At 34.5% G+C, this 20,174-nt stretch overlaps 1 protein-coding gene and 1 non-coding gene across 2 annotated transcripts; one reads left to right on the top strand and one right to left on the bottom strand.

Moving 5' to 3' along the window:
- Positions 1–127: 127 nt before the first annotated feature.
- Positions 128–5,108, bottom strand: LOC126973747 (uncharacterized; the record flags this gene model as incomplete). The annotated part of the gene is made up of 4 exons (XM_050821069.1): positions 128–571; positions 2,547–2,703; positions 3,708–3,912; positions 4,532–5,108. Coding segments are annotated over 4 exons (1,107 nt in total), but the record flags the coding sequence as incomplete, so codon positions are not given.
- On the top strand, positions 1,854–1,925 carry Trnad-guc (transfer RNA aspartic acid (anticodon GUC)). Its single transcript has one exon. It is a non-coding gene; the product is annotated as a tRNA-Asp (tRNA).
- Positions 5,109–20,174: the final 15,066 nt, after the last annotated feature.

Raw genomic sequence — 20,174 nt, 5'->3', positions numbered from 1 at the left:
GGAAGATAACGAACATTGACTGAATATTTTTATATAAGAGGGGGGCAAACGAGAAAGAGCAGAGATTTCATTTCAATAAATTATAATTGCCGCATGAATTTACATGGGTAAAAAAATAAAAAAACAGTAAATCACTAAAAATTTTAATCCAATTAACGAGTATTTAGGTATTATCAATTTAAATTCAGATTTAATTTATCATGTTAAAATAAAATGACCAAAAACACCCAATGAAGATGCATATGACAAAAACATCTACAACAACTAACTAGATTAAATAAATGTGATCAACTATCTAATATACCAATTCCCAATATAAAAATATTGTAAAGAAAATGTTAGATATTAGGGCTTTTTTGCGCTTGCGGGCGGCCATTTTGTTTTGGTCGCCATTTTGTGAATATTAGAGGCACAGCCGGCAGATTTCCTCGTTGATTTCAAGCAGTTGGTCGACGAATGTTTCATTGGCGAGCACTTCAGCTAACTTGCAGATTATGCCAAGAAGTTCACCAGCCTTATAATTCATCATGGTGTTGCATCGTTCCACTTCGTCTTTGACCGATTCTGGTATCTGTGGATAATTAAAATAAGTCCTATATTTTTTGTCAATTTTACCAAAATAATTGATTCGAAATCGGTAATTAATTAATTAATACTAACAGTTGATATTAATTTACGTTGTTAACAAGTAAGACTAGAATTAATAAAGCATTCTAATCATTATTTCAAACAAACTAACGCGCGAACGAAATTGAGTGTAAGAGAAAAGAGAGCGTTATTGGCATTCGTTCGATGTTATGTTTAAATTTTATGTGGAGTAGAATTATTTATGTTTTGTTATTACAGTTTTTCCGTCGTTAAATAATTGTGCTAAACAAAGCGTCATAGAGTTATAGTTTTCAGAGTAAACATTGCTCGTCTTAGTTCCAGGAAGTGTCTAAGGTAAACATGTGGTAACGTAATTGAAAACAAAGAATAATGACGTGATAATGTGATACATGCGCTCAATAAACTCTTGATTGATTAACCTATTTCCTGCTACATGGTCGGTAACTACCTACTGAATATTTTTACATGTCGTACCTCCGACGTAGGTACTGATAGATATTTTGAAATTAAAACTTATTTATTGCAGAAACTATATTATATGTTATATATTCTAAAAACATTAATAAATATTTGTTTTTTTTCTAACAATTATAAATTTGGCACTAAGGGTGACTCATAATAATTATATTACATTAATTTTTTCACAGGCAAACACGTCTGACTTTTTGAATTGCGAATTGGTCGATTAAATATTCGCAATCTAAAGTTGAGCAATCTTGAGAAGACTAAAAATTTTTTTTTTAATTTTCAAAATTTTGCCGCCCTGGGCACTTGCCTCAACTGCCCCTAGTGTAAATCGCTATGTAGCTAAGTTGGCTATGTAGCGAGAGTCTGCGGTATTAAAACTAGTGATGATATTCTCAGCAAACATCGATAGATGGTGGGAAACAACTTACAAAAAAATTGTGTACTTTATTACGTTGATTCTTAAAGTATAAATAACACGGAACAAAATTAATTCAAAATGCGAAAATACTTCAGAGTATTGTACGTTCCTTCGCAGCCATTTGTATTACTTATACGTCAAATTTAGTTCTCTGGACGCTCGCGAGTGGCGCTTCAAATAGGCACAAAAAATTGCTGTCAAACATATGAAACAGCCTGTCCAGTGGTATTTATACAGGCCAGTGCTCCCAACACAACAATATGAACCTAGCTTAATTATAATGTGTTAAACTAGGTGTTGTTAAATTAGGTGTTTTATTTCACTAATATGATCCATAATTTCATTAACATGCATGTGATCCTCGGTAGTATAGTGGTAAGTATCCCCGCCTGTCACGCGGGAGACCGGGGTTCGATTCCCCGCCGTGGAGATTTTTTTTCCAACGCCTTAAAATAAATTATTTTGTATTTTTTTAGTATGAAATATAAAAAAAAATTTTTTAGTATGAAATAAAAAAAAAGTAATTTTTTAGTATGAAATAAAAAAAATATAATTTTTTAGTATGAAATAAAAATGTATTATTTTTTAGTATGAAATAAAATTATATAATAATATTTCTCAATTTACAAATTTGCTTACGTATTATGTAACGTTAAGGTAGTTGGCAATAAAAAAAAATTCACCCCTTTTTTTTTCTAAATTTTTAGCTCAAAGCTTGTTACATATAGAAAAAAATCATTTCAGATTCAAACTGAATTATAATAATAATAAATAATAGTAAAACTTTTATTTTCAGATAACTGGTATCCATTGTTAGTAAACTTATAATCTAATTGTGTCACTAATTATATTTACGAAGGGACATATTTTTTCTAAATGGCCAACATACGGACAGTCCCCGCTGTCAGAATTATGTAGGTGCTGTTTCACTTGACATGTTGCTTTTAGTACAGAGTAAACGTAGTGTTTACATTCTCTTTGGTACAGACAGAGTAGGGGTGAAGACTTACTTATTTACTTTTTGAAATAAGATATTTTAGCCAGTACTTACATTATCTGTATCTGTGAACATGTTGAATTTATACTTGGTCTTGTGCTGCTCCCCGTTGTCGATGAAAAGCGTAAACACGGCGTCCTTGCCCCGCCCGTCTACGGGAAAGTACAACCCGGCCTTTAGATGACCCTTTTGGTCGCGGGACAGAAGGCTCCTAAAAAAAGTTCATACAAAGGCTAGAATAAGACATAAGTATGATATCTTTTGTTATTTATGACACTACAATTATTGCACTCGTCTCCTTGAGACATACGATGTTAAGTCTAGTTTGCCCAGTAATTTCAATAGCCTAGCCCTTCAGACCGAAAGACAATAACGCTTCCGCTTAGTAATATTACTGCTTCACGGCAGAAATAGACGCCGTTGTGGTACCCATAATCTATCCGGCATCTTGTGCAAAGGTATCTCCCACTGGTGATATGCAACTGCATCCATAAAAATATAATTTAAATGGCGCCTACTTGGTAGATTTGTTGGAACACAATTTGTACATTGTGGAACGCAAATGATGTTTATTCAATAGATAAGTAGCAAATAGTCTATTTGTAACATTACTTCGACATTGTGGAACAGTCCCTTAAACTAAGATTTTACTAATAGAAAAGTCATACGTATAGGCACTAGCGAGCACCCGCGGCTTTGTGTTTGTAGATCACAGCATATTATTATTTTATCTAACTTAGATGTTTATTTGCGAATATATTGGAATCAAACACATACTATATCTATTTAAGGGAGCCTGCCGCAATACATCAGTGAAAACGGCATTCGGCTAGTCGTTATATTGGTATGCACGATTCTAAATAGCTTAGTTGGCTATATTTAATTTATTTCAATACCTTGAGTTAGATTAAAAAAAATAAGCACATTTTCAGCCTAGCGAAACTCTCTAAGAAAAAAGCGATTCACTCGATTGTATGAAACGTGCAGTCATTGACAGATTGAGAGATGACGGCTATAATCTTGTAAAAAACGGATAAAGTTGAAATTCACTACGTTTTAAGCAACTGTTCGTGGTCATTCGCGAAACTGTAATTACTAATATTTCAAACTAACGTCAAATGACTGCACGTTTCATACTAAACTAAATTTCAATTATTACTCAGGCAGTCCCACCTCTTATTACGTAGTATTTACATTCTCTTTGTATATTCTAACCTGAAGTTATACACAAGGTTCCTTCTCTCGGTAACGTTGACCGCGTCCAGGTAAGGCTTGGCGACGTACACCAGGGATGTCTGCAGCTTAACGTTTCCTCCCCTGGTCTGCCGCTCTCTCCACTCCACGTAGCCGCTGTTCTGGACATTGAAGGTGTACTCGTACTCTTTGCGGCACTGTGGTTCATCTGATTGGAGGAACCAGCCTGGTGGAATAAAACCAATTGAATTATACGCCGAAATATGTTTTGGGTTGGTATATTAGTTCTTTCATGTAATGTCGGGATTAGGGCAGGCTAGTAGGTGTAAGAAATTAAGAAGAATAATCTATATTCTATATCTATGTGCTGTGTTCGTAGTTCGTAAGTGCCTATTGCCTCCTCAACTATTTCTAATAAAATATACTCTCACATATTTGTACACTAGTAACTAGAAACGACACTTGGAACTTTTGACAGTTAGGGGGTTACAGTTTGTGGTTATGTTAAGATAATATTTTTTTATGAAAATAATGGGCGAGACGAGCAGGACGTTCAGCTGATGTTAATTAGCACGCCCTGCCTATTACAATGCTATTCCGCTCAGGATTCTTGAAAAACTCTGAGCGGCACTACAATAATTGCGTTCGTCACCTTGAAACATAAGATGTTAAGTCTTATTTGCCCAGTAATTTCACTAGCTACGGCGCCCTTCAGACTGAAACAGTAATGCTTACACGTTACTGCTTCACGGCACAAATAGGCACCGTTGTGGTACCGATAATCTAGCCGGCATTCTGTGCAAAGGAGCCTCTCACTGGTTAAAATAAATATATTTTGAAGGTACCTGTGTGAGGGTAGGCCCGGTCGGCCATCACGGTGACTATCCTGGGCACGTGGTAGCCGGGGTCTGCCAACATCACTCCCGGCCTCCCGTCCACTGCGACCTGGACGCACACCATCACGTGCTCCTTCTCTGCGTTTGGTACGCTATCCGGTCCTGGCCCCGCCCCCACGTACTCCTCAACGTGGACCACAGCCTCCTCGCATGACGCCAGCATCGTCGCGCCGGCGTATCCGCGGAAATTCTTCTCCAGCACCCGCCATCGTCGAATCAGTTCGATACTCAGGCCCACACACGTGTGTTTCTGACTTCTTATCGGCGGCGCGTACTTTTCGAACACATCGAACAGCACTTGATCTGATTTGGCGAACTCATCGTGGAGCGCGATGAAGTTACTGACTGAGTCGTAGTTGTCAGTGACCAGAAGGTGTCTCAGCGCCGCTTCGGCCCTCGTCGCGAGGAGCTCGTGAGTTTCGCGGGTCAGTTGGAGAGGGTGTCTAGCGGACCCCCATCGTGCGGGAGGAAGCGGCGCGGTCAAGTGTGTGTCGGGCGAGTCGAGCGCGCCCTGAAGCAGATCGAGTCAACTGGGCCACTCTGCGCCCCAGCGGCCGACCGTGGGGGTCGCTGCCTCAGCCTCCGCCCCTGGGTTGAGTCGCACATCGTCTCCAGCTTGGTCACTGGCCAGATCGCTCTTCGCGAGCGTCTCCCACTTCTCTGACACGACTAACGACAATTTTTCACGCTCTGAAATAAAATAACTCTGTCTTTATATAGAAGGCATTTATTTACTCAAAATTGATTCCTTTAGAATTATTTTTTATGTCATTTCTAATATACTAGATACTACTACCGCTTCGGAAACAAATGGCGCTCTAGCTCTCCCATCATTCCTTTTTTGCGCTCTTTTTAATAAAATATACAATATTGTAGTGTAATTGCTATAAAATAATCATAATCTAGTCCCAGGCTGTCGGATCACTTAGATATTCAGATGTGGAGTGGTAGGATTTATAACAGAGCCATTTTTTTAATATAACTTTTTAATTTATTTATAGATAATGCCTGAACAGTGGCTGGGACTTTATTATAAAAGTAGGTATACACTTTTATACGTTTACCCTTAAAGCTATTATGTATCTTATGAAGCCTACTAGAGTCTCTAGTGTTATAATAATGAAAATCACCATTTAGAGCAAAATGGTGACGATTTTTGTGAACGTATATTAAATGTTCATAAATTCAACAATAATTCATAATATTTATTTCTTTAAATTTTTCTTTGAGAGACGATATGTCCATAATTTATTCAAAATAAATTGAATCTATAGAGGCGTGGTTTAACTGCCATCCCTTTTACCCTTATGTCATAAAAAGAGGGGGAAAAAAGAAAGTTTTGTACCCTTTTGAAGCATTTTTAATTCGATCGAACGAATTCGATATATTCAATCATAAAAAAGTGTTGTACCGCGCTAAAGGACACGGTTGCATTTAATCTATACTAATATACTAATAATATTATAAAGCTGCAGTGTTTGTTTGTTTGTTTGAACGCGCTAATCTCTGGTACTACTGGTCCGATTTGAATGATTCTTTCAGTGTTGGGTAGTCCATTTATCGAGGAAGGCGAACAGCACTTGATCTGATTTGGCTATAGGCTATGTTTTTTTTTCAAAATTAGGGATCCGTAATAAAATTGCTATTTTGTAACACATAAAAAAAATGTAAAATCGAAAACCTGTTTTTGCGTGCGCTGCAAAAACTATTGACAATAGAACAAAATGATGTACAGGCTATAATATAGGCAATATTTTATTACTTATAAAACTATCGCGTGAATTATACTTGATATGGCAAAACAACGTTTGCCGGGTCAGCTAGTTGTCTTATATTTCCAGTCTAGTAGTGCGTAAAGACGGTGGGGTTATATTTAGGTACGTGTGACGTCACACAGGAATGCGCTTTGTGAAAATTTATGCCGGAAACGATCTCATTCGTCAGTACTTTGACTCTGTACACAGTACAGACAGGGCGGTGTTAAATAGTTTATTGACTTCGAATGAGTTGTAAAAGTGCAAATTTGACTAACTCTGATAACGAAATAATTCAACCTTTGAACATCAGCATAATTTATTTATTTATCGAACAATTGTTCACTAATTCTAAAAGCAAAATTCTCTACTAATCGTATTTTCTGTTGTTTATTTTTTAAGGTAAAGGAGGACAAACGGGCGTACGTGTCACATAATATTTCTCTTCTACTTAAGTCTTAAGTATAAATATCTCAATAAGAACGGAATTCACGGAAATCGTATCCGAAATGTAGTTTAAATCCACAACTACACACCTACTACTTACCAATGGGAGGCTTCTTTGCACCGGATGCCGACTAGATTATGGGTACCACAACGGCGCCTATTTCTGCCTTGAAGCAGTAATGTGTAAGCATTATAGTGTGTCTGTCCGAAGAGCGCCGTAGCTAGTAAAATTACTGGGCAAAGGAGACGAGAGCAGTTGTAGTGCTGCTCAGAATTTTTGGGTTTTTCAATATTCTTGTGCGGCACTGCATTGTAATGGGATGGGTATCAATAACCATCGGCCAGAACGTCCTTCTCATCTCATCCCTTAATAAAAGGAAAAAAGGGACAACTTTAATCAGCAAATTCAAATAAATATCATTTTGTGAATTGAAACAGATGTAAGAACAACAGAAAAATTACCACGACACTTGAATTAACTGCAAATAGTTGCATATATTCGGTCACAGCTTATGTAAAAGTCAGCACATACAACTGAGATAGTCTCTCCGTAATAGCGTTTAATATTGTTAGTTTATTTGAGACACGAGACAATAAACAATGGAACATTCATGCGGTTGTTAAAAATGTGACACGGATCAGCGCAATGGCTTGTTTTGACAACAATAGTCATGCGAGTATTCGTAACACAAAACAAACAGTGTGATAAAATTAATAAAATAAAGTTTGTGAACGGTCATACTAGATAGGGAACAATTGTGCTAATTTGAACTATGCAGTGCGGGATTCACCACGAAGAAACAGTAGCAATTTCTACGGGCCCCGCGCCTAAAGGGGCCCCGTATATTTAAGCCTTGTCAATATCTCTGCCTGACCGTAATTTTTTGAGCGAATGCTCTTAAGATGTGGTATATTAAATTGATTTAATGTCACAAAAACGTGAAACTACAACTTTTCCTGCAGACAATCCACGTTAGATTGTTAACCGACAAGTTCCAATACAGATCAAGGGCTCTTTGAAATAGTTTGTTGAGGGCCCCGCGTTTGCTCAATCCGGTACTGGAACTATGACTTTATTAGGGCGAAGAGTAAGCAGAAAACACGCAAACATGGTGTTTTTAGACAAGTTTTGTGGTGAAAGTATAGCATGTGGAGCTATGAACACTACTTAATCCTGTAACACATATCCTTAAGTCTTATTTGTAGGTTGCTAATGCTTGCTGTTGCGGTTATAGTTAACACTGCCGAGCCTTTTTGAACTACCTACTTTTCTTTGAAGTTAAACAAGTTTTTTGGCATGGCGTGACGCATTTTTTGGTACTTCTCTCAGAAAAGTTATTCTTATAGCTTGTACTTTTTTGTGTAGGTTCATTTATTCAGATTAGTAGTGAATAACGAGGATTGTAAGCATATAAACTGTTTTGCACCCAAGAATTTTGAAAATATTGGCTTTGTTACATTGATGGCGGGCCGGCAGCCGTGAACTAATATCGCTCATGGTCGTTGGCATTTAGTGTCGTCTTAAATTACTGCTAAATTAAAGCTATATATGAGCTGAAATAGTGAATGAGAGCAGTCGGTAGCTGCTGTGAGTAAACTGATCACCACGGAGCGCCTTACGCTGATAAGATTGCTGGTCGGCGAATAGCTAATTGTCCTTTTTATTATTTGTTCAGTGCACAGTTTGATCGAAGTAGCAATATAGAACATGATAAGTCCGAAATTAAGAAAATTTATGAGGATAACAAAAGCCTTACCAGAATGATCTGTTCTCTTTGAGGCCTATATTATATAGGCTCTTCAAAACGAAATAAAAATATAAGGTTTACTACTTAGATTAAGGACGGGTCTCCGCTGCGCTTCAACTAGATACAGCAGGCGTAGTCGTAAAGTGCAGCAGCTAATACTACGCCCAAGTGGGCGTACCCGTGCCAGTCTCGAACAATGTGTGACGTTGCCGTGCCACATGTTCTGTTAAACTTTGCTAATAATTGAAACTAAAATGCCGGGTTGCGTGGTATAACTTTTATACAATAATACTACAAGAAATAAGAAAGACACTAGAATCACATATCATCAGTAAGTATTTTGCATTTTATTAATTTCATGTAAAATAACACGAAGCGTATGTTACACAGTTTGAAAGATGCCATTGAGTGTCAAGATGCCAAGCACATCTAATAGTTGCCGTAATAATAAAGCTATAGTTCTGTGCGGTATCTAGTTGGAACGCAGCGGAGACCAATCCTTAATCTAAGGTTTACTAATTGAGAAATAATACCTTCGTTGAGGAGTGGATCACTCAAAACAAACGAAATACCTACAGTAAATAATTGCCAGTTGCGAGCTCAAGACAAAATAAACAACATTAGAAAATTGTTAATTTGGCTTACTAAAGACAAAAGAAACGCCGTATTTAATTATTACTTTGAATCATTTAAGATAAAGAAACATCGCAAGTAATTAGTTTCGGGTAATGGCAGCAAAATAATCATTACTTCAGTAGGTAATTAAGAAACCAATTAAAATGAACAAAATTTCGGTTTAATGATTAATATAACCGTTTTTTTTTTTTTTTTTTTTCAACATTATTTGATGATAATTAGTCGTTAATGCAAACATAACTTCGTAATATTCTTAGCCATTCTTATGCGTGTTGCAGACCAAGAGCTAAGCATAGTTAGTTTAGTTTATCTACACCCATGCTTTAAATCCTCTATTAAAGACTCTGAAAGCTTATTGCCAACATTAAACCACCCAATGTTCTAATAACCATTACATCATCCAAAAGAGAGTTGTAATGTTGTACTGAATTTCATAACAACACTCCTATGTTGTTTTTTTATCCCTTCATGCGCAAAGAGTTTCAACAGACAGCCACATTCTTATTGCTCGATGCGTGGTCTCTGTATGAATTTCAAAAAAAGAACATATTCGTTTACGCGCGTTCCACACTACCAGAACGTCGCGCGCCGTAAAAAAAAAAGGTTATTCGAATCGCCGCCATTTTTTTATTGCTTTGTTTACAAAAAATGAGCGATTCATTTTAAACGCTGCAAATGAACATTATATTCGAGTGAATTTTAATTATTGCACTATACAAAATGTAAATTACTACAAAAATAAATAAGTGTTTCATTAATACTTACCTACTTTATTAGTATATAAACAGTAATGAATGATATTAGGTTACTACTAGGACTGGTGTTTTAATGTTAGCAGTAAGCTAACTGTTTCAGAATCTTATAGAGGATTCATATTCTGGGTGTAGATAAAGTATTGTATGCAACTGTTGATAATTAGGTATTAAAACACTCATGTGATACTATTATCAATGATAAATCCACATTCGTGTTTTAATAACCCTTATTACACAACAGTTGCATAAATAACTATTACCTTAGCTCGCATAGCTAACGCAGTTTACCATACTTGTGTGCATACCGCAAACTATGCGAAGTGAGATAAGTGTGCTAACTAAAATATGCGAAGCTAAGTTGTGCATGCCAATGTGCAGCTACATGAGTTAAGCTAAGCCTCTCCCGTCTTCTCCTCACGCGAGCTGTCCAGTGTCCTTTGTCATGGTTGTTTTGTAGCGAATACGGAGCAATTTATTAAAATTGTTAAAAAAAGGGTGTTATATGGAAAAGAATAGTGGAGGAAATAAGTAATCTAGACATACCAGACTGTCTAATTGATATGTCTATTTATGTCTAGCTTAGCCTGGGTTCCTTATTTAAGGTTTGGTATAGCTTAGTTTTCGGTCTGCAACCCGCTTTATGTTTGTAATATGAACATGCATACAACTTGAGTTGTGTACTTGATTAGATCATACCTTTTTACTAAGAGTTATATATTATTATTGGAAATTTCACTGGGGGACGAGTTATTTATTACTGTCATTGTGTACAAAGGCATAAAAGGCATTTATTTTCTCAAAATTGATTCATTTAGAATTCTTTTTGATGTCATTTCTTATACTACTAGATACTACTACCGCTTCGGAAACAAATGGCGCTCTGAGAGAGAAGAAGCGGCGCAAGAAACTCTCCCAGCATTCTTTTTTTTGCGCTCTTTTCAATAAAAATATACAATATTGTACAGTCGCTATAAAACAATCACAATCTAGTCCCAGGCTGTCCGATCATTTAGTAATATATATATATATATATATATATATATATATATATATATATATATATATATATATATATATATATATATATATTTATATATATATATATATATATTTATATATATATATATATTTATATATATATATATATTATATAGTTTGTAATACATATACTTACATATTTATTTAACATGTATCTTAGTTAGTTAAATCTCGACTTCGACTAGATAAGTATTAATAATATTTGATTTAAAATTCCGTTCAAGTTGTTCTGAAATATTGAGCCCAGATTCTATTTCTATTCATTTTCTAAACACAAAGCGTAATCTAATTTGTCATAATTAGCGTGAATATTCCAAACAAAAATATTAACTTTCTCAAATTTGTTTCTTTGAATGCTACTTATTATTCAAAGAAATGTGTCAGATCTGTCTGCTCACTAAAAGCAACAGAATCATGTAAACCTCACTTTATTAAATTAAATATTCTTAGCATGCCATCAATATATATTTATGAAGTAGCAGTTATGGTAAAGAATAACATCAATAAATAAGAAACCCTAATTATTTCGAAACGAAACGACAACAAATTACGACCTTTGAAGTCCAGAACAGAGTTGTATCGAAACAGCATCTTTTGCATGGGACCAACAATTTACAATAAGTTACCTGACAATATTAAGCGCGAAAATATATTCTACTTTAAAAAGTCACTTACATCTTACTTAATAAAAAAAGCATACTACTCATTAAAAGAATTTCTTGACGATAAAATAGTAAATAATAAAAATTAACTTCAACTGAACACAATATCATTGTGTAGCTAATGAGATTATATTATAAATTAAAATGAATAAGCCTATGAAATAATAACTATTGTATGATTGATGTTAATTTAAGTTTGTTTGGGATGTATACCTTTTTTAGTATAGTACAGTATATTATAATTGTTACAGAAATTAAAACGTGAACTGACTATGTATTCCACTATAAGTTTGCATGCCTTATGGGTTAGGATAAGAGCACCTCTTAATTATAAGCCAACAACATCTTATTTTTACCTTATCTTGCAAATAAAGATGATTTGATTTGATTTATTTTAAAACATCTAAATATATTATTATCGACTTTTTTGTATTGATATTTATGTTTATATAATCATTAGGAATTTATTATATGTCGAGCGCACTGTATATCTCCAATAAAAATCAGTGCTGTAGCCACGGCCGTGTCACAGATAATCCTGAGTCGGTGAGCCATTTCCTTCACTGCACAGGAACTCTCCAATATTAAATCAATTACTATTTAAATACGTTCTTTTTCGGTTTGTTTTGTACTTTTACCTTTTTATATTAATTGTATCCTGTGAGTTAGTGAAATATTTTTCTTTCTTTCTTCGTTTTCTTTCTTTAAATTGTTTAACTCCGCAAAATTGTGCCGCTCGTCTTCAAAATGCTTTTTGGCAGAGAAGCACCTTGCTTAATCACCGGATTTATTGTTTTGAACCCGAAACAAAACAGCAATCATGTGAATGGGTCATAAGGAGAATCGGCTAAGTCATTTTTAGCTTCCGAAAAATTACAACTCATTACCCATCCTGCACATAGCGTCCACCTAGCACCCTGTGATTTCTGTATTTTCCCCAAAATCCAAGATTTGATGAGAGGTTTCGCTTTTACCAGTTCCGAAGAGGCAGTAATAGCGTTCAATCAACACGTAGAAAACATGCCTTCAGATCTGTGGTCCTCCTGTTTTAATAATTAAAAAATGGTTCGAATGCTTAAAGTGTAATAGAGAGTATTTTGAAAAGCGTATTTTAAATATTTTGGTTATGACATGTTGTTTTTTTAAGTTAAGTACACAAAACCTCTAGTGTGACCTACGTAACAATCGACTATTAAATTACGTATCAAAGCGCTCTTGGCCGACTTTTGCCTTTATAAATGAGTCTTGGTATAACGTGTGCATAACCCTGGGTATAATAAACAGCACAGAAATGAAACAATGAATATTGTAATAGATCATAATTCCGTTCCAGTTTTGGCGTCACGTATTGTTGCACGAGACAACGAAACAAGATGTGGGCTACTGTGTCAATGGCCTTCCATCGCCACACTCCACACGTGAGCCAACATCTCGTTGTGTAAGGCCATCATTTGCAATCGGCTGACGAGTGACGACAACTCTATCATTGACCCACACGTGCAAATATATTACACGTAATTGGGTCTGTGGATTCCGAACGTGTGTTTAATGAGAAATTAATGACATTAGGTTGAAGTCATTATTTTGACGTCACGAAGATGAAGAAAACTGTTAAAGCTGTTTACGAAGAGATAATTCTATTATTATATATCAGACGTTATCTACATCTTAAGTCTTGAGAGCGAAGTAGAAATTTGACGAGATCTCTCGTCAAATTTCAGGAATAACCATAGACATAGAATATACTTGTATTTAGATGATACCTTGACAGCCCGACAATCCTTGACACATTTTGATTTGTCAATGTGTGTCTTAGCTAGTTGTTTAATATTTTAAATACTCAAATCAAAATCAAATCAAAAATATTTTTATTTCATAGGTAAATCAAATATGTAATTTTTTTCATACAGCTCATTCAGAAGGCAGATTTCCTCAGAGAGGAGTGAGCAAAGTGTTACAAGTTCTTATTTTTAATGCAATTTATAAATCATTTCAATTACAATATATGCAAAGTGACGCAACAAAAATACTCAAACCTCAAAAACTAAAAGACTTAACACGAGTAAGTCAAAAAAAAAATTACTTAATAATTATAAACACAGGAGTTATTGAGTACAGTAGATGCATCAATCCACACATACCGTAAATAAATAAAGGCATCATGCGAGCATTTTATTAAATAAGTAACTAGCTGACCCAGCAAACGTTGTATAGCCGATATTAAAATCGCGATACAAAAGTAACTGTTGATCGTAGATGGGTGAAAATTTGAAGTTGTATGTATTGTTTAATACTGACTCATAATCAAACAAATTAAAAAAAACGTGTGGACCACCCTTAACATTTATGGGGATGAAAAATAGATGTCCGATTCTCAGACCTACCCCATATGCACTCAAAATTTCATGAGAATAGGTCAAGCCGTTTCGGAGGAGTTCAAAGTTTAACACCATGACACAAGAATTTTATAATATATTAGAAATATATAATAACTTTAATTTTAAGATAATTAAATAAAGGAAATAAAAAAAAAACATGAAGCAGACCAAACTAAAGAGCTAATGCCAAGACTCAAGAGTGGCTGATTGCCCACGACATGTCATTCAAATTCGGTTACAGTGACAGATTAGATTCGCTTTCCTTTTCTATCTTGATGTATTTCCGTTACAGATGTTCTCATGTTCTGTCTCGCACACCTAATTGTTTGTCAATACGCTCTAGTATGTATATTGTGAGACATATTGTTTTGTTTATTAAAGTAACGAAACTTCTGTATCAGATGCTGGCACTGACGACTTATGCCAGGACGATGAAGATGACGACGCAGAAGATGCTGGAAACAGATGCCTGGTGTGCAACGATTTTGGAAGAGACATTGAGATGTGGTTCAGATGCAACTCATGTGGGCTATGGGCTCACGCGGAATGCACTGGGTGGGACTCAGCTGAAGGTTATGTCTGCTAGACTTTGTTTGACTCCGATTGCCCCCAGGGTGACTACCATTACCCCCATGTCGGTGTAATGGGAGTCAAATCTGTTTTTTTTAAACTTTAATAATATCCAAAGTGTCTGAAAATCATTTCTAATAATAGTTAATTAAGTAAATAATGTTTAAAGGCGGATGCAATAAATAGTTTGTTTATAATTGGATTTTTATTTGAGTTCTCGCTTAAGTGACCCCCATTACCCTCTTTTACCCTACACTCAAGAAAGCAAAAAGAATTTCTACATAAAAGAAATTCTATAGCTCATATTTCATGCTCGTGTATGTTTCGCTACGGATGACGTAAGTTCGGAAAATTGGTAGATTGCGTTGTGTGGGTTTTTCGTGTAAAATTCTTATCAAACACGTGTATAGGAACGTGAAATCTAACGCAGTTATCGTGAACGATAAACATGTAAATTAAAATTTGAATCATAGGTATTTGAGCTGAATTCCAAGTGGCAGTAAATATAAATTAATAAATAATAAAAAATGTTTAACAAAAATAAAAATATAGCCATTAATACCTTATCTAGTTACCTAGACTAGGTATTTATTATTCCACATTAGTTACGTAATGTTCGCACGTGTCGCGCCGAGCTCTTTACACCTGATGTGATTAATAGCGACGCCGTAATGGTAGCATTATTGTGTTTTGATTTAAAGGGCGCCGTAGCTAGTGAATTTACTGAGCTCTATATAGTATAGTCATAATAACATGTCTCAAAGTGACTTATCAAAAATCTTGAGCATTATTATGGCCAGGACATGTTACCATCAGGTGAACTTCATGATCCGCTCGTCACTTTTTCTCATAAAAAAAGCCAAGACAGGGTCTGTATTGCAAAATCTAGCACAACTACAGTCACCTGTACATACCTTGCTTTAGATGATAACGCACAGGTTGACGCTGTGTATACTGATTTCGCTAAGGCTTTTGACAAAATATGCCATAAGCCCTTATTACAGAAGCTTTATCGCCTTGGTATACTCAGCTATCTTTTTCGTTGGATACAATACTACACAGAGAATCGTTCTCAAGTTATTTCCTTAGGTGGGTTATACATCGCGTTATAAATCTATACCTTCTAGAGTCCCACAAGGGTCCCATTTGGGACCGTTACTCTTTATTTTGTATTTTAACGATATCAGTGATCATAGAAAAAATTCTAACATACTTTTATATGCTGACGACACAAAATTTTTTGAAATGTAGTTTTGAACTTGTACCTTTCTGAATTTTTATATATTTTCTTTTCTCAGCTGTTCGTGTATTCTTAATTTGTCATCACTACATAATATTATCAAACAAAGTCTGTTCGCGATAAACCCAAAAACTACAGCACCGGTTTCATGCTTCTTTCACCAATGGATAGCGTGGTTCTTGACGAAGGTTTTAGTATGTATATGCAATTTCTTAAGTTTTGTTTTCATTTTTGTAATTTTAACGATATTTTTAGAGGTGTCAGATAAAATAAGCCGTCTGGGAGCTCTTAACGAAAACACTGTCTAAGCCCTTTGAGATATAACTGAATAATTTATGATGGAATTGTGTATCTTATTTAGGTCTACAGAAAATCTTAAGGGAAAGATACTATATCCATCTTAATACTTGTAAAAATTGGCAATAAAGCGGTAATGTAACAGCTGTTTATACAAATACAATATTAATCTTGTTATTTGAAATAAGTTAGATATTTTACTCTTTTATACCATGTAATTGTTTTAAGCGATACAACCCTCCCGCGCACCGGCTTGCCTACTACAAACAACGAACGGCAGATGAAGGGTATTATCATTCAGAAATACGGTTTTGTTTCATTTTTAACTAATTAAATAAGATTACACATTTCCGATGGCTTTGGACTTTTTCTTTTGACAGAGCAGTGACTGTCGGGTCAGCTGGTAAAATATAAATAAGGAAACTTTAGGTCTAATTTAATATTAACATCTCTTTGTCAACCTAAATCTTATATATAAAATTCTCGTGTCATGGTGTTAAACATTGAACTCCTCCGAAACGGCTTGACCGATTCTCATGAAATTTTGAGTGCATATAGGGTAGGTCTGAGAATCGGACAACATCTATTTTTCATCCCCCTAAATGTTAAGGGTGGTCTGGTGGTGGTTTTTGATTTTTTTTTAAATTTGTTTGATTATGAGTCAGCATTAAAAAATACATACAACTTCAAATTTTCACCCATCTACAATCAACAGTTACTTTTGTATCGCGATTTTAATATCGGCAATACAACGTTTGCTGTCTCAGCTAGTAATAATATGTATATTATGACTGTTTGTTTCTGAATGAATAAATATCTAACAATAAACTCTCTTATCTCCGTATTAGAACAAAATATGTTCTCTTAAACCCACTTAAATCCCTACTAATATTATAATTAATGTAAATGTAAGTTTGTTTGTTACGCTTTTACGTCGGACCGCTACTGCACCGATTTTGATGAAATTTGGTACAGCGATAGACTAGAGCTTGGGAAAGGACATAGGCTGCATTTTATTTCGGAAAAATCCATTAATCCCGCGGGATTTGTGAAAAATTGAAATGCACATCCATGAGCTATAACTATTCCAATAGTTTAGTTTGCCATAGCAATCTTCCTCGAAATAAGATTTATATAATATGTTATGGGAACAGGAGCGAAAACGGGAACCGGAACTGGAATAGAAAATTAGATAATCTTCAAACTTGCTTATTATTTTTAAAAACCCTTTATCTACGCGAATGAGGTCGCGGGCTTCAGCTAGTAAAGTAATAAAGCACCCATACTTTATTATCAAACCCAGCAAATTAAAAAAACATTATGCGTTTTCTCAGTTTCGTTTATCCTTTGTTCCTTTATCTTTTTATTAGTTTTTATGTTTCCTTTATCTTTTTATCAGTTTCCTTTCCACACACTGGTATCCTTTTTGTTTATTATTAAAAACAAAGAGAATACCAGGCTATCTAAACAACAAACAACCTGTGACTAGATTGTCTTTAACAATTTACTAATATTTATTTTAATATATTCTTTTAAAGGATTAACACGTTAAATCTCGACTCCAGCCTGTCAAGGGCAGTTGCCTGAAAAGGCGAGTCTGCAAAGGTCACGAAACGTCAGGTCAAATAAATGATAGATTATAAAAAAGTAACTTTAATGCATAAACCTAATATAAAATAACACGCATTTTAATGCTATGAAGTCTATATGTATATTAAATTAGAATATTAATATTAGTTATATTGTACAACTTTTAAATGTTTCTTCTCTCTCAGCGCACTATAATTTAATTCCGATGCGGTGGCAGCGATTTAATGGACATTAAAAATAATTCTCAGAGACATCAACTTTTAAAAAAAGTGGAAAAAGTGAGTTTATTATCAGATAGATTCTGTTATCTGATAATAGCTGTGTAATATCAAGTTGGATAAGATTATCTTTAACGAACATTATCTACTCCTATACGTGTCTACTGTCTTCTAATAATATTTTATACCAATATTCGATTTATAAACAATTTTACAAATTAAGATGGTGAAATTCAAAATGGCCGCTAATTTAAAAAAATAAACTACTTCGTTAATTTAAAATTTGCATTGATTACAAAAAAAACTATTTAAATACCTATTTGTAATGATTAAAACGAAGCCCTATGGGGTTGGGCTAAGGTTCTAAATCATGCCCTAACCAAGTTTGAACTTGATAATATTCACGGTTGAAATGTTGATGAGCAGCTGCACTTGTTGGTGGAATATTTGAAAGCTGCACAGGTTTATTAAGTTTTGTAGACTTGACGTAATGCATATAACGAATATGATCGAGAATTTTTACCGATTTCGGAGCATTATATACTGCCAATAAGGTTTGAGTTCCACTCTCTAATAATCTCTGGGCCGAACAATTTTCTTCCTCAAATGCGAAAGAAAATGATAAAATATAATATAATAGTTAATATAAATTGACAAATATTTATAATCATTGATTTATCGATAGTTCATCAACTATATTATATGGCGCGTTTTCGACCGGAGGCACCGGTTGACCTGAAGTGATGCTGTGACCGCGCGCTCTCCGCCCTCTATCTCGAAAACGGTTCACCGTATAAAAAATTTTTGGAAATAAAATTTGTAGAGAATTTTGTATTCTACAATATTGATAATAAATACAAATAGCAAAAAACCCATAGGAAATGAGACATTTCCAAAAAAAGAGCAAAAAAAAACGATTTTTGTGACCTTTGACCTTGAAATTTAATAGTTGCTTACACCCTACCATATGTAGGTTTTGAGACAACTTTTAGGGCGTCAATATACAAGTATTTACAGACTTACAGCTGGGTATCTCGAATTCCGAGGTGAACATACTATAATGACTGGACTAGAAAAGCCAGGCGCAGAATAAAAAGCTACGTCTTACACTCGCGATTTGTATGACATTTTGTGTTAGTGTGCGTGAATTACTCAAAATAGAGGCTACTAACTAGATCTAATGTCATTTTTTTGACGTTTTCACAACTGTCATAGTCTATCTAGACGTATAAATGATCGAAGGCTGTAATTCTATTCAAATGGAATACTCCTTCGACTTCATTGAACAAAGGCCCATAAAAAAGGACCATTCGCCACCATAAAGGTTGATATTTCTACACAAAAACACCATTGTTCATTCTTTGTTAATTATCACATCCTTCCGTTATGAATAAGCTGTTCCAAATTTCAAATTACTAATCTGGGTATTGCCGTAGACATTCAAGCATAATATGCACGTAAACATTAATGTAATTAGTAATGATCTAAATAGGTACTTACTTTAGTATTATACAAAATTTATTAAAATTGAAATCACAATTAAAGAAAACTTGTTCAGTATTTTTAGGGGTTCTTCTGAAAAGCCCCTTCTATAAATTTAAAAGAAAGAAGAACAAAGAGAACACAAAAAAACACATAGTTAATTATGTAGGTACATTTTTAGTAATGGTACAAGTAGAAAAAAATATTATTGCCTATGGCTTATGGCAAGACAATTAGGGATAATGAAAGTGAAAGGACTGCATGTTTCAATTACGTTTCAAGGTATTTAAATAAACATTATAAATTAAGTGGAAGACTTAAATTTGTTTTTTTTTGTACTATTACAATGTTCTATAGAACCTTGAGTTGGCTTTGCTATTTAATCTGACAATAATTATAACTCAATATGTTAGGTATTGACACATGGCCATTGTTTTTGCCTAGGCTATTTTCAAACCATAATTATTAATAAATCTAGCCCATACAACCCTTCGTATATATTATTAGAAATTGTCCCAGCTTACCATAGATATTTTTATTAATTTATGATTTTTGTATGAAAATTCTTATAAAATAATTGCGTTTAGTGTTTTAAAAATAAAACCATTACCATTATAGTCCTAAGAGCTGATATAGTTAACCGGCATATAAATTTATTACGTTATAAAGAAAACATAAAACGTTTTCTACTCAACGACAGTCGTCTTTCACCATATTATTATTGCTCCTGCAATACTTTCTCTGGCCCTTTATACACTGGCTATTACCAATATTACA

The sequence above is a fragment of the Leptidea sinapis genome, chromosome 30, assembly GCF_905404315.1.
Source record: "Leptidea sinapis chromosome 30, ilLepSina1.1, whole genome shotgun sequence".
NCBI classification, from domain to species: domain Eukaryota; kingdom Metazoa; phylum Arthropoda; class Insecta; order Lepidoptera; family Pieridae; genus Leptidea; species Leptidea sinapis.
Note: the sequence above shows the minus strand (reverse complement) of the source record. Positions and strands in the feature narration are given on the sequence as shown.